Source organism: Salvelinus fontinalis, chromosome 3 (assembly GCF_029448725.1).
Source record: "Salvelinus fontinalis isolate EN_2023a chromosome 3, ASM2944872v1, whole genome shotgun sequence".
Lineage (NCBI taxonomy): Eukaryota > Metazoa > Chordata > Actinopteri > Salmoniformes > Salmonidae > Salvelinus > Salvelinus fontinalis.
In genome coordinates this window covers 34726274-34748627 of record NC_074667.1, presented here as the reverse complement: position 1 = coordinate 34748627, position 22354 = coordinate 34726274, and the positions used below count along the sequence as shown (strand labels likewise).

Genomic DNA, 22354 nt, shown 5'->3' with positions numbered 1-22354 from the left:
GGGAAAGTAAAAATGTCCGTTGTTTATAAAAAGTGTGAGAAAATGTAGTTGTGGTTACTTAAACAGTTGTAACGTTTGATTGGTACCAGATCATTTTGTTGGGAAAGTGGTCAAAGTAGCTGATTTGTGTCAACAGTTACTGTTTAGACTGAATAGAATGTTGGGAGTTATGTCACAATGGGAACTTTAGAATTATGAGAACAAAAAAAGGACAAAAGGATTAAGTCTGAAAAGTATAATAGAACTCTAAAAGTTGTATGTAAGCACACTATTCCAGACCAGTTTGAACGGTGTTAAAAATAAAAAAATTCATACAACATTTAAAGTGTGGCTGCTGTCGCAAGGTTCTGAATCTGATGGGGTATGACAGTTGAACTAAGCTCATGAGACATAAGTTATATTCTTCAAGAATCAATATCATTCATTTATACATCCAAAAATGGATGTAGCAACTAAGGATTCTAGCAATTAAGGATTTCTGATTGACCAAAATCCAATCTGTCAGGTTTGGGCTACGTTTGGCACATTAGTTAAAAGAGTAATTTTATATTTTAGACTTCTCATTGGAAAACTGCCTGACTTTGAAAAATGCTTCCCATTAAGCAGCTTAATTGTAAAAAATGAAAACAATTATTTTTCTCACATACTTTTTCTTGATTGTTACATAACCTTTAGTGAACGCTGTTCCTTGTAAACAAACATAATTAAAATACAATTTCTTAACGTTTACCACATACGACTGGGAAAATACATTTGAACAGCCCTCCAGCTGGTAATTACTAGTGAAAAACTTGTCTATCATCCTTCATGTGATGCTTCCTTACCCATAGGAAGTCCCACCCAGTTGACTACTTTCAAATGGTGAAGCCCTCAATAGCAAGGTTCATGCCAAAATTGGTTTTATCCATTTAGAGTCCTATCTAACTCTATGGTGGCAAATTTCCACTTCGAACGCAGCATTAGTCTCTCATCATTTGACATTTATGGAGAGGGATGGACTTTCCTTCCTTCTGCTCCAATCATCTTTTTGCTGAACGTCTAGTCTCCTTTCCATTACTGACAGCTGTCCCTCCTGCTCCTGGATTGGCTGCTCTGCTGCCAACATCACTGCCAGCCCGCCCTCCCTGTTGAGGATTAGTCGAGCTCCCGGAACCTTGGGAATTTACACCGTTCCCATTGGTAGTTTCATTTCCTAGAATAAGAAATTGGCATGCTTCATTTATAAATCTTCATAAATAGTGAAAGGGAAAAGTAAAGTGTTATAGTGTTCACAATTACCCAATTGCCAAAAAGAAATACACTGCCGTTTGTATATACTGAAGGTGGCTGAACCAGCCGCTGACAGGTAAAATAAACAACTTTACAGCTTAAAGCAGAGATCAAAAATTATATTATTTCATGGAATTGTATTCCTTTAGTTTACTGATACAGACATGTCATTGACATTGAGGTAGACTTCCAGGTGGAAATGTTGCATGAATCACCTTATAGCAGCAGAGGAAAATAAATAACACTAACGAAGGCCGTTCGTCATAACTCTTAATTTTTTGTTGGTCTTTGATAGTGGTCTTACCAGCTGAGCTGTTATTCAGTATGTTTCCTTGGTCACCGACTACCTGGGAAATAAGTAATCTGTTCACACACACAGTACAAGAAAAGGGTACTTGAAACATCGAACTAAATTCGTAAGTGAACGTTACTTAAAATAATATTTTTTCCCCTATCCTTCCATAAAACATTCTGTAATAAGACGCTTACACACTAATATCCCTACGTTCAAAACACCCCTTACAGTCTTGTTTTTCATCTGGTCCATGTTAGAGTACTCTGGGTTAGGCTCACTGAAGTTTGGCACCTCTGAATACACCATGCAGAACCTGAACAAAACATTAAGTGAGCATTAGTTTAGACCAGTAAATTATGACATAAGATGCATCTCTCAGCAACATTTACATTGTTGCTCCTCCTTTTTGTATATGTAGCATGAAATGTTATTAAGCACAGAGCATCTATAGAACTTACTCTCCAATCTTCGACAGCTCTCCACCTCTACCCGTGTACAGAGTCAGGCAACCTTTGAACACAGACGCATATCTGGAGAAAAGAAAAGGCACAAATTTCAAGACAAAATACATTTCCCCCCAGGATTTTAAAGGTGATCCAAGATTAAAAGACTAATAACGTATGGTATGTATTCATCCGAATGTAAATTCATGCTGGTAGTTAGAAATGATGACTGGGTGGTCCTTTTTTATTTCTGTGTTGATTTTATACTCGGCTGTAGGCTTGGAGCCCTGTCCATAAAGTGTGGCATTAACTTGACTGTGCAGTGACTCAATAAATGACTCACCCCTTAGTGAGTCTGATGATGTCACCGGTTTGGATCAGTCCCCCCACCTCATCACAAACTGAGATGCTAATGCTGCCTGTCTTGTCGGCCACCTTACAGGTCCGCACCTCATACCCATCCTTTGTCTTTGTCACTCGTCCTATGTGAGAGGGGGTAAGAGGGACAAGTAATCAGTGGCCTTTGATTGGTGTACAAAGACAAGAACAAGCTAGTTGTACAAGGATAGTGTCAAATATCTCATTACACTTTTTGTCATTTAGCAGATGCTCTTATCCAGAGTGACTAGTGCATTCAGCTTAAGATAGCTAGGTGTAACAACCACATATCACAGTCGTAGTAAGTCCACTTGTTCTCAATAAAGAAGTTATCAGCAAAGTTAGTGCTCGTAGGCGGCCAAACGGAGTGCTTGGGTTGGGATGTAGCGTTTGAGCATAGCCTGAAGGTAGGGAGGGGCAGTTCCCCTTGCTGCTCGATAGGCAAATACCATGGTCTTGTAGTGGATGCGAGCTTTGACTGGAAGCCAGTGGAGTGTACGGAGGAACAGGGTGACATGGGAGAACTTGGGAAAGTTGAACTTCAGGCGGGCTGCGGCGTTCTGGATAAGTTGCAGGAGTTTGATGGCACAAGCGGGATCCCAGGCAACATAGAGTTGAAGTAGTCCAGACGGGCGATGACAAGTGCCTAGATTAGGACCTGCGCCACTTCCTGTGTGAGGAAAGGTCATACTCTACGGATGTTGTAGAGCATGAATTTGCAGGAGCGAGTCACTGCTTTGATGTTTGCAGAGAATGACAGGGTGTTGTCCAGGGTCACGCCAAGGTTCTTTGCACTCTGGGAGGGGGACACAGTGGAGTTGTCGACTGTGATGGAGAGGTCTTGGAGCGGACAGGCCTTCCCTGTCGAGGTTGAGCATGAAGTGGTGGGCCAACATCCAAGCTCAGATATCTGCCAGGCATGCAGAGATACGTGTTGCCAGCTGGGTGTCAGAAAGGGGGAATGAGAAAAGTAGTTGAGTGTCATCCGCAATGATAGGAGAGAACATATGAGGATATGACAGAGCAAAGTGACTTAGGAGAAAAGAGGAGAGGGCCTAGAACCAGACACCAGTAGTGAGTGCACATGGTGCAGACACATATCCTCTCCACGCCACCTGGTAGAAGCGGCCTGCTAGGAAGGATGCTCCCAAGTGACACAGCGGTTTAAAGGCACTGCACCTCAGTGCAAGAGGTTTCACTACAGTACCTGGTTCGAATCCAGGCTGCATCACATCCGGCCGTGATTGGGAGTCCCATAAGACGGCGCACAATTGCGCCGCCCTATGGGCCGGGGTAGGTCATTGTAAATAAGAATTTGTTCTTAACTGACTTGCCTAGTTAAAAAACGGTTAAATAAAAATAAATACAATCCAAGAGTGTGCAGAGCCTGACATGGAACCCAAACCGGGCTGCGCGCGTGCGCCATCGTGCATAAATGTATTTTGTCCTCCCACACCAAACGGGATCACGACACGCAGGTTAAAATATCAAAACAAACTCTGAACCAATTATATTAATTTGGGGACAGGTCGAAAAGCATTAAACATTTATGGCAATTTAGCTAGCTAGCTTGCACTTGCTAGCTAATTTGTCCTATTTAGCTAGCTTGCTGTTGCTAGCTAATTTGTCCTGGGATATAAACATTGAGTTGTTATTTTACCTGACATGCACAAGGTCCTCTACTCCACCAATTAATCCACACATAAAATGGTCAACCGAATTGTTTCTAGTCATCTCTCATCCTTCTAGGCATCTCTCATCCTTCTAGGCTTTTTCTTCTCTTGACTTTATATTGCGATTGGCAACTTTCATAAATTAGGTGCATTACCGCCACTGACCTCGTTCGTTTTCAGTCACCAACGTGGGTATAACCAATGAGGAGATGGCACGTGGGTACCTGCTTCTATAAACCAATGAGGAGATGGGAGAGGCAGGACTTGCAGCGCGATCTGCGTCAGAAATAGAACTGACTTCTATTTTAGCCCTTGGCAACGCAGACGCTCGTTGGCGCACGCGAGCAGTGTGGGTGCAATAATTGAATAATATAGATTACACCGCTCATAGTCAGCCTGTGAGACGCCCAGCCCTGAGAGGGTGGAGAGGGTCAAAAGATCGTTCTGAGAGAGATAATGTGAAAGTTGGAGAGTAAACATCAATTATGAGGAGAGTAAATATCCATTTGTGGGAAAGAGAAAAGGGAAGGTCAACACAGATACGTTTTTTGACAGCTGGCATGATTCAAATAAACCAACATGAATTGTTATCATTAGTCTACATGATGGCATATAAGGATGTTTCTCTGACTATCAAGCCTCTGTGTTGTGCCATTATATTGTGTGTAAGATTTTACATACGTTTTGTTCCACCCGAGTGCATTACAAGATAATTATATACATTCTGTTTCTGTTCATCATTAATTGATTATTTAAAACATTACTGTTAGTAAGGAGTTAGCACCTGTTTCGAGTACGATGAAGATAACACTGAGATTCTTGAGTCCTGGCTTGATGTCCTTGACATGGGTCTCGGTCGTCATCTTTCAGATTCTCGTCATGTATCCAAAAGTGTAAGTCAACTCTGGACCAAAGCAGCCCTGAAATGTTTACAAGAATGCGTGTGTGACCGAGGTAAAATTTGTTTTACATTGGATATTTATTCGGTTTTCTCTCGTCAATAACTATTGAACCAAACATGCCATGACTAAGAACATTGATTATTCTGAATCAGGGGTGGATAAAGAACAATCCCCCCCCAAAAAATGTAGAAATGTTTTTTATAACTATGATTTCGGATTTCAATCTTTCATACCTCTTAAACAAAGTGTGTCATGAATATGAAAATTATATATTCTGAATCTGTGGGCTATGAACAAAAATCCAATCCAGAAGAAAAAAATGAAAGAAGAAGAAACAACAATAACAAGAAAAGGTGTGGATTATTCTCCCTACTCCCTTGATTCAGAATATATAATTTCCATAGTCATGGCACACTTTGTTTAAGAGCAACTGAAGATTGAAATACGGAAGGATAAAAAAAAAATCAAGATATTATTTTTAAGGCACACATTTTTCTCCATACTCCCCTGATTTAGAATATAGAATTTTCATTGTCATGGCATGCTTTTTAAGAGCTATTGAAGATTGAAATCCGTAAGGAAAAATATATAATACATTGTGTCTAACTTTGACTTATCATTATTCACGATTCATGATTCATTCAGGACTATCCGTAATCATGATAGAATTCACATAAATGTAGAAGTGTGTAGAAACATATTTTATTCTTATTTACAATAAAAGTGACTCCAAAACGACACAATGCATTATTTATCATTAATTTCTATTGGGTACAAAATAATCTGAAACAACTGAATCAAACAGCAAATGCATCCAACAAGTTAGTAAAGTAACACGTTTTGGGTAATCATTGAGTGCTAGGAAATTGGGACCAAATACTAAACTTATGACTACTTTAATACACATATTAGTGAATGTCCCAATACTTTTGGTCCCCTAAAAATACCCTCAAATTAAAGCAGACAGTCTGCACTTTAACCGCATAGTCATTGTATCATTTTAAATCCAAATAGCTGGAGTACAGAGCCAAAACAAAAAATGTGTCACTGTCCCAATAATTACAGAGGACACTGTATTTCTAGATGTCTAAATAAAAAAGGCATGGATTTTTTTCCATTCTCTCCTGATTCCAATATATCATTTTAATAGTCACGACATGCTTCATTTAAAAGCTATGAAGATTGAAATACCCCCCAAAATAATTACATTAAAATATTAAATGAAAAAGGCATGGATTTTCCTCAATCTTCCCCTGATTCAGAATATATAATTTGCATTGTCATAGCAGGCTTTGTTTATGCGCTATTGAAGATTGAAATCCCCCATAAAAAATATATATACACATTTCAAATAAAAAAAGGCCTGGATTTTTCTCCATCCTCCCGATTCAGACGGCAGGTAGCCTAGTGTTTAGAGCGTTGGACTAGTAACCGAAAGGTTGAAAGATCGAATCCTTGAGCTGACGAGGTAAAAATCTGTCTTTATGCCCCTGAACAAGGCAGTTAACTCACTGTTCCTAGGCTGTCATTGAAAATACAATTTTTTTCTTAACTGACTTGCCTAGTTAAATAAAAGGTAATAAAATATACAAATATCATAGTCATGGCATGTTTTATTCAATAGATATTGACTAGAGAAAACCAAATATCCACCGAATATCCAACATAAAACTACACTGAACAAAAATACAAACATGCAACAATTTCATGGATGAGAAAACCAGTCAGTATCTGCTGTGTCTACCATTTGCCTCTCGCAGTGCGACACATCTCATTCATATAGAATTGATCAGGCTGTTGATTGTGGCCCGTGGAATGTTGTCCCACTCCTCTTCAATAGTTGTGCAAAGTTGCTGGACATTGGCCGGAACTGGAACACATTGTTGTACACGTAGTTCCAAACATGCCCAAACATGCTCAATGGGTGACATCTGGTGAGTATGCAGGCCATGGAAGAACTGGAACATTTCAGCTTCCAGGAACTGTGTACAGATTAGAGGTCGACCGATTAATCGGAATGGCCGATTAATTAGGGCCGATTTCAAGTTTACATAACAATTCGAAAATCGGTAATTTTGGACGCCGATTTTGCCTATTTTTTTTATCACATTTATTTAACTAGGCAAGTCAGTTAAGAACACATTCATATTTTCAATGACGGCCTAGGAACGGTGGGTTAACTGCCTTGTTCAGGGGCAGAACGACAGATTTTTACCTTGTCAGCTCAGGGATTCAATCTTGCAACCACAGAAGTATATTTTTTAAACCTGCATATTTAGCTAAAAGAAATCCACGTTAGCACGCAATATTAACCAGGTGAAATTGTGTCACTTCTCTTGCGTTCATTGCACGCAGAGTCAGGAACAGTTCCGTATTTCACTGAAAGAATAAATGTTTTGTTTTCGAGATGATAGTTTCCGGATTCGAGCATATTAATGACCTAAGGCTCGTATTTCTGTGTGTTATTATGTTATAATTAAGTCTATGATTTGATAGAGCAGTCTGACTGAGCGATGGTAGGCACCAGCAGGCTCGTAAGCATTCATTCAAACAGCACTTTTGTGCGTTTTGCCAGCAGCTGTTTATGAATTCAAGCCTATCAACTCCCGAGATTAGGTTGGTGTAATCAATGTGAAACGGCTAGCTAGTTAGCGGGGCGCGCGCTAATAGCGTTTCAAACGTCACTCGCTCTGAGACTTGGAGTAGTTGTTCCCCTTGGTCTGCATGGGTAACGCTGCTTCGAGGGTGGCTGTTGTCGATGTGTTCCTCGTTCGAGCCCAGGTAGGAGCGAAGAGAGGGATGGACGTTATACTGTTACACTGGCAATACTAAAGTGCCTATAAGAACATCCAATAGTCAAAGGTATATGAAATACAAATCGTACAGAGAGAAATAGTCCTATAATTCCTATAATAACTACAACCTAAAACTTCTTACCTGGGAATATTGAAGACTCATGTTAAAAGGAACCACCAGCTTTCATATCTTCTCATGTTCTGAGCAAGGAACTTAAACTTTAGCTTTCTTACATGGCACATATTGCACTTTTACTTTCTTCTCCAACACTTTGTTTTTGCATTATTTAAACCAAATTGAACATGTTCCATTATTTATTTGAGGCTAAATTGATTTTATTGATGTATTATATTAAGTTAAAATAAGTGTTTATTCAGTATTGTTGTAATTGTCATTATTACAAATACATTTTTAAAAGAAATCGGCCGATTAATCGGTATCGGCTTTTTTTGTCTTACAATAATCGGTATCGGCGTTGAAAAATCATAATCGGTCGACCTCTAGTACAGACCCTTGCAACATGGGGCCGTGCATTATCATGTTGAAACATGAGATGATAGCGGCAGATGAATGGCACGACAAAGGGCCTCAGGATCTCATCACGGTATCTCTGTGCATTAAAATTGCCTTCAATAAAATGCAATTGTGTTTGTTGTCCATAGCTTATGCCTGCCCATACCATAACCCCACCATGTGGCACTCTGTTCACAACGTTGACATCAACAAACCGCTTGCCCACACGACACCATTCACGCTGTCTGCCATCTGCACGGTACAGTTGAAACCGGGATTCATCCGTGAAGAGCACATTTCTCCAGCCTGCCAGTGGTCATCGAAGGTGAGCATTTGCCCACTGAAGTAGGTTACAATGCCGAACTGCATTAAGGTCTAGTGAGGTTGACGACCACGCAGATGAGCTTCCCTGAGACGGTTTCTGACTGTTTGAGCAGAAATTCTTTGGTTGTGCAAACCCACAGTTTCATCAGTTGTCCAGTTGGCTGGTCTCAGACGATCCCACAGGTGAAAAAGCCAAATGTGGAGGTCCTGGGCTGGCGTGGTTACACGTGGTCTGCGGTTGTGAGGTCGGTTGAACGTACTCCCAAATTCTCTAAAACGACGTTGGAGGCAACTTATGGTAGAAAAATGAACAATCAACTATTTGGCAACAGCTCTGGTGGACATTCCTGCTGTCAAAATCAAATCAAATGTTATTGGTCACACACATATTTAGCAGATGCTATTGCAGGTGTAGTGAAATGCTTGTCAGCATACCAACTGAGCGCTCCTTCAAAACGTGAGACATTGTGTTGTGTGACAAAACTGCACAATTTAGTGGCCTTTTAGGGGCTCCTGAGTGGTGCAGTGCTAGAGGTGTTATTACAGACCCTGGTTCAATTCCAGGCCGTATCACAACCGGCTGTGATTGGGAGTCCCATAGGGAGGTGCACAATTGGCCCAGCGTCGTCTGGGGCAGGCCGTCATTGTAAATAAGAATATGTTCTTAACAGACTTGCCTAGTAAACATAATAATAATAATTGTTCCCAGCACAAGGTGCACCTGCATAATGATCATGCTGTTTAATCAGCTTCTTGGTATGCCACACCTGTCAGGTGGATGGATTATCTTAGCAAAGGATAAATGCCCACTAACAGGTATGTAAACACATTTAAGAGAAATAAGATTTTTGTGCATATTAAACATTTCTGGGATCTTTTATTTCAGTTCATGAAACCAACACTTTATTGTGTTGTTCAGTGTAATTTGACCTCGGTGTGAGACTAGGCAAATTTACAGGAATACATGGCCTTAATGATACATAAGGTAATAATTTAAACAGCAATGCAAGATCAGTGCAAGTATGTAACCCAGGTCGACTAATTACTTATAAAGTAGCTAGCAAGACCAGTCTAGCAACTAGGGCGTAATCATTAGTCCAAACAGTTATAAAACGGAACGGTTTGCAAATAAAACGAGAGTTTCTATTGGTCAAATTCAAGTAGGTCATATATACAGTCATTGGTAGGTCCCTCCCCGTTTCGTTCAAGAAACATTTTGCAACAGAATTGACTCAATGAATACGCCCCTGCTGTAGTTTAACAAACTGCAGTAACGTTACTATGCTAGCTAACGTTAGCTATAGCTAACTGGGTGCCAGGTCGTAAGCTACACATTTCATTACCTCAACAGTGTGTATTGTCGTCCACAGCTGATTTGTCCGGTATAATGGATTTTAAGCCATGGAACAAGTGAGTTAAAAAATAAGTATTGTTTTCCTGTTTGTAAAATAGCTAGCTAGTTACTGTTAAAAAATAAAACCTAACTACTGTTCATTTTTTGCGACCGTCAGTACGTTAGTGGCGGGCATTCTGTTGGTCAAATTTAGTTTCAATCAAAATTGTGTCCAATGACTATAGATTATATGGGAAGCGCATGAGATAATCATGTGATAGGTCCTTTATCTGAGAAGGGAAACTGCTCGTACCGAAGATAGGTTGAGTCAACTGTCTATCAACGATTTTACAATTTGGTTGCTTAGCGGCGTAGGCTGGACGTGGAAACGTGGTGACAGGAATCAAGAAAAAAATTATTTCATGCTGGAATGCTAACCCAAACGTAATTTAAAAGGCAGTTTAACCATTGATTGTCATATCAACAGGTAACGTTACCCAGTTCGACGACATATAACTAGAGTTGCTCTCTATCTGCTTGTTTTCCTGTGTGATTCCAGCTTGTGCCAGCTATCTACCTGTAGTAACTAGCTAACGTTAGGTCACGTATGTAGTCAGCTGTGGCTAGCTTGATTAGTTAGTTGCACATTAGCAAGCTGTCTCGTCAAGACTTTCTGATCGGTATCCATCACTAATCTTTCCTCTGTTTGCAACTGACTGCTGTTTGATAGTTAGCTAGCCAGCCACATACCTACGGCCGGGATTCCATTTTGAAACGGCAAGGATGATTTCCGTGTTTGCGTAGCTAACTAACGTTAAGGTTGCAACAGTACAGTGGCGGTCGGTGCCGTTTAAGATGAGGGAGGACGATTTAAAAATATATATATACATATATATTTAAGCATGGCCTTATTTCTATTAGAGCATATTGGATGACTGCTATTCATATTCCATTGACACAGCTCAGTGTAACGTCGATAGGTTTAGGCTACAGCTTAGGGGCACAGGTCAAGATCATTTTTAGTAATCAAGGTGACAGACAGTGACACATTAAATACCGACTTGCACACTATTGTGTGCATCTAGCTGATCTAGGGTGTAATTAGTTCAACAGTTGCAAATGAGAGTTTTTATTGGACTAATTTGGGTATATTTGTTAGCTTCTGTTTTAAGAAATGTTTTTCAACCGAATCAGCAGAATGAATACACCCCTGATCACAGGCAAACAGAGTTGACTTTCATAGCAGCCACATACAAAGAGCATGATCACTTTGCTCCTTGTAATTCCTGTTCGGGTCTACGTGCTCTCCTCCTGTCGCTTGTGAACTTCAGTGCATAACACGTCAGCTGTCTGACCAGGCAAAAACTTTTCCAAACCTTCTTATCATAACCGTTACGCACAGCCTACATCGCCGTTACCATATTATCTAACGTCATAGTCAACATAGTTACTAGAACTAACGCATTAGTAAACCACCTACAATCATGCAGTACAGTCAGCAAACAGTTTAGCAGTTACTCCGGCAGGCCCCGGTGGCAACACATATTAATAAAACCAAAAGCTTACCTTGACTTGGAAGAGTTCCAGTGTTGGATAGCCAGCTAGCTAACATAGTATCCCTCTCAGTTTGAGCTGGCTGAGTTAGCTAAACTAGCTAAGTAAGTGAAAGCGAAGAAGAAAAATACTACTAAATATAGCTAGCTCTCTCCCTCTTTCTTCTCCATTTTTGAAGAAATGTGTATTTATATATTTTTGAGTCAACTGCTCACCACTGCAATGCAGTGCTAGCTAGCTGTAGCTTATGCTTTCAGGACTAGATTCATTCTCTGATCCTTTGACCAAATGTCAGTTCATGCTGCAAGAGCTCTGATAGGGTGGAGGACGTCCTCCGGAAGTTGTCATAACTACTGTGTAAGTCTATGGAAAGGGATGAGAACCATGAGCCTCCTATGTTTTGTATTGAAGTCAATGTACCCAGAGGAGGACGTAAACTAGCTGGTGCTACCCCACAGTGTGCTGTTGAGGCTACTGTAGACCTTCATTGCAAAACATTGTTTTAATATTTTTGGGGGGTGGCATTAATATATTTAGTATAGTTTTATAAAAAAAAAATTTTTTTTTTTAATGTTTCACAATTTTTATGAAATTCACTGAGGAGGATGGTCCTCCCCTTCCTCATCTGAGGAGCCTCTGCTGATTGCTAATCATATCGTAGACTGTCTATTAGGTAAATTAAAGGAAAAGTAACAACGTTGCATAACGTTACTGTTTCTCCCAGATGCATTTTCTGAGGACGTCATTACCCTGGCCCCAGGTTGCTCCTCTCACCTTCCCAAAACTCTGCCCCTGCGGTCTGTGGTCCATATTTTAAATGAAGAGGAGGGCTGAGGATTCTGGCCCAAGGAAGGAAAGACACCGGTGAGTGGACAATAAGGTCAAATTGCTGTTTGTATACCGGATAATGTTATATAACCAAATATTGTTGGTGTCCATTACTGGACGTTAGAGGAAAGCCCCATTCAAGCCTACGCCATTGATTCTTCAACTAACCTGGTATTTGCGATACTCTCTTTGTTCTCGATTCTGGAAAACCATTATCTTTTATAAATGTCTGTGTAAAGTTGTAGGTCGTTCTACAAACACCAGAGACAACTCGGAAAGGTATATAACCTCCAAATGTATAAGATGACTCTTTTCCCTAATCGAGACCCAAGAGAGTATCACCACTGTACTTTTGTTTATGTGTAACTCTGTTGTTTTTGTCGCACTGCTTTTCTTTATTTTGGCCAGGTCGCAGTTGTAAATGAGAACTTGTTCTCAACTGGCCTACCTGGTGAAATAAAATAAAATGGCAGGTTACATAGGCAACACGTGGGTTTCAAGTTTGGATAAGCTATTTTTCACCATAAAAATTCACCTTTTATAATAAAGCATTCCAATCATCCTCGCATTTGCAGACTTATTTAAGATGTGGTGATTATATTTTAGTCATAATTTAGGCTTATAATATAACTCGATCACTGTTTGCAAAAATGACTGTTCAATGCAGCGCGTAGTGACAGAGTAGACCTAGGCTATAAGCTACAGGCTACATTAGATATCTTCTTTCTTTGCACAGGAAAGTGTTGGTCTTTTATAAACACATTTAGTGCAATTTTACTACACTTTATATGGCTGGAGACCTTAGCAGAATCTTTTTTTACAGGGTAGCTTACTCTGCTGACACTGACAAACAGATCAATAAAAATGACGTTGTCTGGTCCATATATAATAGGCCTACGAAAAGGGGAGACAAATACAATATTTTTTATTTATTTTACCTTTATTTAGCTAGGCAAGTCAGTTAAGACCAAATTGTTATTTTCAATGACGGCCTAGGAACAGTGTGTTAACTGCCTTGTTCAGGGGCAGAATGACATATTTTTACCTTGTCAGCTCGGGGATTCGGTCTTGCAACCTTTCGGTTACTAGTCCAACGCTCTAACCACCAGGGTACCTGCCGCCCCGCTCTAACCACTAGGCTATATGACGACCATCTAAACTGGAGGGGGAAATTATTGTCTAAAAACAAACAAAAGTATTACTGACCCAATGATGATAAAGACAGTGAATATGCAGACTCACCGGGGACATAGTCGATGTGCTCCGCTGGTACCAATAAGATAGGCTACTGTTCGCTCAATTAAGTTGAGAATTTTGATAACCCCCAGGACAGATTGGATTGTTTTCATTGTCTTCTCTTTATAGCAATTTGCTTTCCAAACTGTTTTTCTGCAATTGTACTTTTAAATATTGCGATATGCTTGGCTGAGTCTCTGCTTTTCACTGACCGTTGCAACTCAACAATCATCTATTTGATGTGTGTGCGCTGGCCAAATTGCAGGCCCTTCCGACTGTAGGCTATGATTTAAAACAATCCACAGCTTTTTTCTTTTAAAGAAGCTAATGATCCTCTGTGGCCAAATCATGCTCTCTGGTGTGGTAGCCTATTTTGAATGATTTGATTTTCTATAAGTAAGCAAATTACACTATATAATTTTTGCAATTATGTTAGGGAAGCTTATGTTCCCCTAGCCTTATGGAGGAACTGCCTATGCCAGGTTAGTTGAAGAATCTATAACGTCTAGTAATGGACACCAAAAATCTTTTGGTTATATCGCACTGGCAAGAGAACAGACATGCACACATGGCGAGAAAGATCTGGTACTATTTCAGATAATTGATTACTATAAAGTCAGTGATTCAGTTTGTTTAACATGTTGGGCTTTATACATCTCTGCAAATCTTGCCATAAGATACCGACCCTACCGTAACGCTTGTTTATACTGAGCTGTACTGGAGTTGGAAAGCCACCATGGTTACATTAAACACCGTGGAGCCGGCGTGAGATATGGTTCAGGCAACGTCCCTCAAAGCGAGGATTGGATACAGTTCCTTTAGAAAGCATTCATACCCCTTGACTTATTCCACATGTTGTGTTACAGCCTGAATTCAAAATGGATTAAATATATATTTTCTCATCGACCCACACACAATACCCCTTAATGACAAAGTAAAAACATGTTTGCAAATGTATTCAAAATTAAATATAGAAATATCTCATTTGCATGAGTATTCACACCCCTGAGTCAATACCTTGTAGGACCACCTTTGGCAGCGACTACAACTGTGAGTCTTTCTGGGTAAGTCTCTTAAGTGCTTTCCACAACTGGATTGTGCAACATTTGCCCATTTAAAAAATATATATATATATTATTATTTTCAAATTTCTTTAAGCTCTGTGAAATTGGTTGTTGATTATTGCAAGACAACAGTTTTCAGGTCTTATCATAGATTTAAGTAGATTTAAGTCAGAGCTGTAACTCGGCCCCTCAAACATTCACTGTGTAGCTTTAGCCTTGTGTTTTTAGGTTATTGTCCTGCTGAAAGGTAAATTCATCTCTCAGTGTATGGTGGAAAGCAGACAACCAGGTTTTCCTCTAGGATTTTGCCTGTGCTTAGATCTATTCCGTTTATTTTTTTATCCTGAAAACTCACCAGGCATAACGATTAAAAGCATACCCATAAAATGATGCAGCCATCACTCTCCTTGGAAATACAGTGCATTCGGAAAGTATGTAGACCCCTTCACTTTTTCCACAGTTTTATTTATTTATTTCACCTTTATTTAACCAGGTAGGCTAGTTGAGAACAAGTTCTCATTTACAACTGCGACCTGGCCAAGAATAAAGCAAAGCAGTTCGACACATACAACAACACAGAGTTACACATATACAGTATGTGCAAATGAGATAAGGGAGGTAAGGCAATAAATAGGCCATGGTGGCAAAGTAATTACAATATACCAATTAAACACTGGAGTGATTGATGTGCAGAAGATGAATGTGCAAGTAGAGATACTGCGGTGCAAAGGAGCAAGATAAATATATACAGTATGGGGATGAGGGAGTTGGATGGTGTAACGGCAGTCGTAATCCTCCTCGGACGAGGAGAGGCGAGACGGATCGGACCAATACGCAGAGTGGTTAGTTTCCATAGTGATTTAATAATTAACAAAAACAATATGCGATACAAAATAACTACCGGGACAGTCCTGTGTGGCGGAACACTGACACAAGAACAAACACCCACAAAACACACGTGAAACCCAGGCTGCCTAAGTATGATTCTCAATCAGGGACAACGATTGACAGCTGTCTCTGATTGAGAATCATACCCGGCCGAACACAAACATCCCAACATAGAAAATCAAACATAGACAAACCCACCCAACTCACGCCCTGACCAACTAAATAAATACAAGAAAAAGGAAAACAGGTCAGGAACGTGACAGATGGGCTATTTACAGATGGGCTATGTACAGGTACAGTGATCTGTGAGCTGCTCTGACAGCTGGTGCTTAAAGCTAGTGAGGGAGATATGTGTCTCCAGCTTCAGTGATTTTTGCAGTTTGTTCCAGTCATTGGCAGCAGAGAACTAGAAGGAAAGGTGGCCAAAGGAGGAATTTGCTTTGGGGGTGACCAGTGAAATATACCTTCTGGAGCGTATGCTACAGGTGGGTGCTGCTATGGTGACCAGTGAGCTAAAATAAGGCGTGGCTTTATCTAGCAGAAATTTGTAGATGACCTGGAGCCAGTGGGTTTGGCGACGAGTATGAAGCGAGGGCCAGCCAACGAGAGTGTACAGGTGGGTAGTATATGGGGCTTCGGTGACAAAACGGATGGCACTGTGATAGACTGCATCCAATTTGCTGAGTAGAGTGTTGGAGGCTATTTTGTAAATGACATCGCAGAAGTCGAGGATCGGTAGGATGGTCAGTTTTACGAGGGTATGTTTGGCAGCATGAGTGAAGGATGCTTTGTTGCGAAATAAGAAGCCGATTCTAGATTTAATTTTGGATTGGAGATGCTTAATGTGAGTCTGGAAGGAGAGTTTACAGTCTAACCAGACACCTAGGTATTTGTAGTTGTCCACATATTCTAAGTCAGAACCGTCCAGAGTAGTGATGCTGGATGGGCGGGCAGGTGCGGGCAGCGATCGGTTGAAGAGCATGCATTTAGTTTTACTTGCATTTAAGAGCAGTTGGAGGCAAAGGATGGAGAGTTGTATGGCATTGAAGCTTGTCTGGAGGTTAGTTAACAGTGTCCAGAGAAGGGCCAGAAGTATACAGAATGGTGTCGGTGGTTACATTACAGCCTTATTTAAAAATGTATTAAATAGTTTTCACCCCTTAATCTCCACACAATACTCCATACTGACAAGGCAAAAACGGGTTATTTGACGTTTTTGCAGATTCATAAAAAAATGTAAACTGAAATATCACAAGTATTCAGACCCTTTACTCAGTACTTTGTTGAAGCACATTTGGCAGCGACTATAGCCTCAAGTCTAATTGGGTATGACATTACAAGTTTGGCACACCTGTATTTGGTGGAATTTCTCCCATTCTTCTCTGCAGATTCTCTCAAGCTCTGTCAGGTTGGATGGGGAGCGTCGCTGCACAGCTATTTTCAGATCTCTCCAAAGATGTTAAATCGGTTTCAAGTCTGGGCTCTGGCTGGGCCACTCAAGGACATTCAGAGACTTGTCCCGAAGCCACTCCTGCGTTATCTTGGCTGTGTGCTTAGGGTCGTTGTCCTGTTGGAAGATGAACCTTCGCCCCAGTCTGAGGTCCTGAGCGCTCTGGAACAGGTTTTCATTCGAAAATTATTGTACTGTTATTATTGTACTTTGCACTGTTCATCTTTCCCTCGATCCTGACTAGTCTCCCAGTCCCTGCCATTGAAAAACATCCCCACAGCTTCACCAAATGGATGGTGCCAGGTTTCCTCCAGACGTGACGCTTGGCATTCAGGCCAAAGAGTTCCATCTTGGTTTCATCAGACCAGAGAATCATGTTCTCTGGTCTGAAAGATCTGTGCCTCCACACAATCCTGTCTCGGAGCTCTAGGGACAATTCCGTTCGACTTCCTAGCTTTGCTCTGACATGCACTGTCAACTGTGGGATCTTTTTATATAGACAGGTGTGGGCCAATCAATTGAATTTACCACAGGTGGACTCCAATCAAGTTGTAGAAACATCTCAAGGATGATCAATGGAAACAGGATGCACCTGAGCTCAATTTCAAGTCTCATAGCAAAGGTTCTGAATACTTATGTAAAAAAGTTTTTTCTGTTTTTGCTTGCTTTGTCATTATGGGGTAGTGTGTAGATTCATGAGCATTTTTATTTATTTCATCCATTTTAGAATAAGGCTGTAATATAACAAAATATGGAAAAGGTTAAGGGGTCTGAATACTTTCTGCATGCACTGAATGGAGAGTGGACTCAGTAATGTGATTGGATTTGCCTCAAACATGACACTTTGTATTCCGCACAAGAAGTTAATTGCTTTGCACATTTAAAAAAAATATGCAGTATAACTTTAGTATTGCGAACAGGATACATGTTTTGGAGTGCTTTTATTCTGTACAGGCTTCCTTCTTTTCAATCTGTCAATTCTGTTTAGTATTTTGGAACAACTACAATGTTGTTGAGCCATCGTCAGTTTTCTCCTATCACAACCATTAAACTCTTTAACTGTTTTAAGGTCACCACTGGTCTCGTGGTGAAATCCCTGAGCGGTTTCCTTCCTGTCCGGGCAACTGAGTTAGGAAGGACGCCTGTATCTTTGTAGTGACTGGCTGTATTGATACACCATCCAGAGTGTAATAACTTCACCAAGCTCAAAAGGGTATTCAAGATCTGCTTTTATTTTTATTTTGCCCATTAGAAGTAGGTGTCCTTTTTTCCGGGGCATTGGAAAACCTCCCTGGTCTTTGTGTTTGAATCGGTGTTTGCAATTCACTGCTTGACTGAGGGACCTTACAGATAATTTTATGTGCGATCAGGTGCTGATTTTTTTTTTTTAAGGACTAGCCTCATCTCATGTTAAATACTATTATTGCACACAGTAAGTCCATTCAACTTATGTGACTTGTTAAGCACATTTTTACTCCTGCACTTATTTAAGCTTGCCATATCAAAGGGGTTGAATACATACATTTCAGCATTTTCATTTTTTATTAATTTGTGACAATAATTGAAAAAACATTCACCTTTGACATTATGGGGTATTGTGTGCAGACCAGTGACAATGTTTTTCACTTTGAATACATTTAGAATTCAGGCTGTAACACAACAAAATGTGGGAAAAGTCAAGGGGTGTGAATCCTTTCTGAAGGCACTGTACTCAATTGTATCTTAACCCACACTGCTCCATCGAGAACATTGAAATAATGTTAGTTTTCACAGAAAACTGGCTTTTCGTCATCTGCTAGCTAGCAGTAGCCACCTTGGCCATTATGAAATTGTTAGTACTATCTTGAATCCTTGATGTCCCTACCCTAAGCACTACCCTAACCATTTTAAATTTCAACTTCAAGGGGGTAGGGACGTCCCAAGGAATTCTGATAGCAAGGACCATTAGCTGACGCTGCCATTGCAAAATGGCTGCGTTGGCCACTGCTAGCTAGCATGGGAACAAAAATAGCAGTTTTCTGGGTAAACAAGCAGTATTTCAATCTTCTCGATGAAGCAATGTGGATAAAGTTAACATTGAGTACAGTGGCATATCCCTGCATTGAAGTATGTTTTCCGATCCATTTCTTGCGCCGGCTCCACGGTGTCTTAATGTAACCATGATTGCGTTCCGACCGCAGTGCATCTGTAAACGTGCATCGAGCATAACGGTATGTTCGGTATCTTCTGGCAAATGCAATCCATCCTCCAACTCAATGAAGTAGCATTTGACCAATCCAGGTAGTTATTTCAAAGTGCACTGATGCCTAAGAAGTATCCACACCATAAATATTAACCGACTGACTCAAATCGGTCTTATGTAGCAAAATGTTAAGTTGTTTTTTACATTGGATAAAAGTAGACTCAGAGCTACAAAATGGTATATCATACACTGCATTTGAGGAATAATGGGAAAGCAATTATGCTTTGAAAGTTGACAAACTTGTAAACTCACTTTTGAGAATGTTCTTTCAATGTTTTTGTTCCTACTGGAGAGCTCTCCTTTGTTGACACCCATTCAGCATTGTTCACACCCGCTTAAGCCAGCCCCACCCATCTCTTTTAAGGATTCACATATGAGGTCATGTGCTAAAAAGTGAGTAGTGTAGTAAAGATTAAGACAAAGTAGTATCCTACGATAAGGAAAAATTCCAGGTAAACAAAGTGTCCCGATGATAAAATATTTTATAAATTAGATGATGCTTACCCAGACACACTTGTCTAAATTGATGGGTCATGTAAAAGAAATGCTAGAACCCACAGCCACATATTGCCAAGTGGATGGGTCTCTACAGAGGGTATAAACGGTACCGCCAAATGGTTACTTGCATAGTAGCAATATCAAAATAGATGTGATGCCCGTAGACTCTTCGTCACAAAACTCCCTGATCTTCTCAAAAACATAAGTTTGTCGAGCTGTGTCCAGTCCAGGTGGTGCTTGTACAGGCAGACCATCTATGGGAGGAAGGATGTCAGCGTTGCGCAACAGCTGAAACCTGTGAAACCTGGTCCCGACTGAGTCCGACCGCTCCTTGGTGACAACACCAGGCTCCAGAGCATCGAAGCTGTAAAACAGGAAATAACAAAAAAAAAGGACGATTTTACAAACTTGCACAACATCAATTCACCTCCCAAGTTTAGATAAGAAGAAGAATCTCATGCAATGAAAATGATATTCACCCGAAGCGCTGATGTTGCTTGATCTGTGGCAGTGGCCTGAAGTATGTAGTCAGGTGTTGTTGCCAGCCATAGCTTTCCACCAGCACCGTACCATCCTCCAGTCCAACCAGCTGTGGGATGTTGACCCCTGTCGCAGTGCTGTCCTTCACAACACCAGCAATCTCAGACAGTGTTCACTCTGGTCTTTCTGAAGAGCTGCTTGAAGAGGCCAAAGCACGAACTTGGTGTGGTCTGTGATCAGGAAGTGAAGGTCCAGACTGGTGGAGCTTGTGCATGGTCCGCCAGGCACAATACCAGAGCACAAACGTGTTCTTATTTTGGCCACTGCAGTTATCACAATTCAGGTCAACATGTGTTTTTCTCCAACTAGTTGGTGAAGAAATGGTGCATGTAGTTGACTGCGCTGCTGCCTTTGCTGGATGACATGCCTTCATCAATCAAGTAGTTGACTTGTTGTGGTATTCTTTCACAGCAGACATCAAACAAGCCAGATTTGCGAGGAGTTAAAAAGTAAATGGGACCTGGCATAGGAAGGATAGTGCACCTGCAAACAACAAAATAACATTTTAAGATAAGTTAATGAAAATAAAATGTAACGTAAAACGTAACTTATTTTTTATGCATCATTATCAGGTAAGTTTCACTTACCTACAAATGTGCAGAGCAGCAGAACTGCATACAGAAAGAGCATCATCTTGGAAACTGGAAGTATGACTACACGTACCTCTGGAAAATACAGAAATAATGTGAGATCAATAAAAGTAGTGCCAATCATGTTGGAGGTCAATTAAATAATCAAAACTTGTTGTTTATGCTTTACATACCAAGTGTTGTCATCGATTCCTTGTAGAGACGCCACACTGCTGCTTTTGTCACATGGGATGGCAGCAGCTTTCCACCAAAGTGTTTGTGTCCTGGGTGGCGCCCTGGTAACAGGATTGCATTATCCTCTGCGTAGTTGGTAAAGTTCATCACTCGTAAGTTCTCATGCTTCAGGTGTAACCTGTGCTTGCTTGGGCCAGCTTTCTTTTTGATTGGAGGCATTAGACCATTCTCCTTGTATGACTGGTGGAGGAGAGTCAGGTGTGTTCTACTGATGCTGAAAGACAAATTCCAGATTTTGGCATAATTATACAATAGACAGCCGTAATTATCGTCAGACACACCTGGCTAACTTAATGGGTCATGTAATCATCTGGCGAAGTGGAGTCTTTTTGTTTACATTTACATTTACATTTAAGTCATTTAGCAGACGCTCTTATCCAGAGCGACTTACAAATTGGTGCATTCACCTTAGACAAACCGATTTGTCACAGCTAGCTAAAGTTAACCAAATAGGTTCAATGTTAGCTAGCTAACATTAGGCTATAACTAGAAATACAAAATGGCATTCTGAGAACATTACTACACATAGATCGTAAACATAATGTGAGCCAGCCATCTAACGTCAGCTAGCTAACAGTCAGCTTTAACTTGGTCTTTTGTTTATACAGTGGTTCTTCCTGTAAAAGTTGTGTCATACTGCAGCACACCTTGCAGGCTGCCTCAGAATTCTATGGCACTTTATTTAATTGTTGCCATTAGTGCTAGTTTGACCACCAGAGGGCGTCTTTGAGAAGCTTTTGACAGTCTTCAATATTGGCTGTACTAGAGAATTTTAAACCTTTTTTGTTGTTGTCTCAGAGCAGTGCTGTCTTTTTTCCCTACCACTTGCCTCTTCCATTAATTTTGAAAGAGTATTTTCCAGTAAGCATAATCAGTGCTATAACTCCCCCTTGCGCTGGTCTGGAGCAGTGACGCAGGGTACCATACTAAACCACAAATTACCTCCAAGTCCCGCAGAATAATCTACATTTTTAGTTGAGCAACCACTGTACATGGAGCTAGCTAGCTATTAAATAAGACGTCCTGTGTCGTTTCCATTGCTTGGCCCGTTGTTGTGTTCAGTCACTCTAGTTCACACTGACTGTGTACAATGCCATAATAATCATCTTAAGCTTTAGCCCTCACCCAAACTCTGACCATTTCACTCGCTCTAGCAGAGGTGGTTAGGCTGTTTTCATGTTATCCCGAGCGTTGGTGATGAACTGTGCTCCTGGCAACAATTCTTATTACGCTTTTTTCGACGACGTTTACTGACACCAGCCATGTCTGTGTTGAGCGTTTGTAAATTCATCAGTTTATTCTGC

At 40.6% G+C, this 22354-nt stretch overlaps 2 protein-coding genes across 4 annotated transcripts in view; one reads left to right on the top strand and one right to left on the bottom strand.

Moving 5' to 3' along the window:
* Window positions 1-220: 220 nt before the first annotated feature.
* On the bottom strand, window positions 221-10746 carry LOC129845652 (SOSS complex subunit B1-like). Of its 2 annotated transcripts, none has more exons than XM_055913529.1 (7): window positions 10677-10746; window positions 4843-4978; window positions 2351-2489; window positions 2023-2094; window positions 1793-1877; window positions 1574-1616; window positions 221-1192 (listed from the first exon to the last, which is right to left on the bottom strand). In XM_055913529.1, exons 2-7 carry the CDS (start codon window positions 4919-4921, stop codon window positions 1020-1022), a joined length of 591 nt encoding a protein of 196 aa, XP_055769504.1. In that variant the 5' UTR covers window positions 4922-4978; window positions 10677-10746; the 3' UTR covers window positions 221-1019. The 2 variants fall into 2 exon arrangements, with proteins under 2 accessions (XP_055769504.1, XP_055769496.1); XM_055913521.1 differs by lacking the exon at window positions 10677-10746 and adding an exon at window positions 9937-10133.
* LOC129845632 (E3 ubiquitin-protein ligase NRDP1-like) overlaps window positions 9525-22354 on the top strand; it is a 27355-nt gene continuing 14525 nt past the window's right edge. Inside the window, exons 1-2 of one of the 2 annotated variants that reach the window (XM_055913485.1) lie at window positions 9525-10003; window positions 12205-12344. The gene's annotated coding sequence lies outside the window, so the exon portion shown is untranslated. Of the gene's footprint in view, window positions 10004-10288; window positions 10414-12204; window positions 12345-22354 lie in introns of those variants that run through there. The other variant, XM_055913477.1, reaches the window with a different exon arrangement.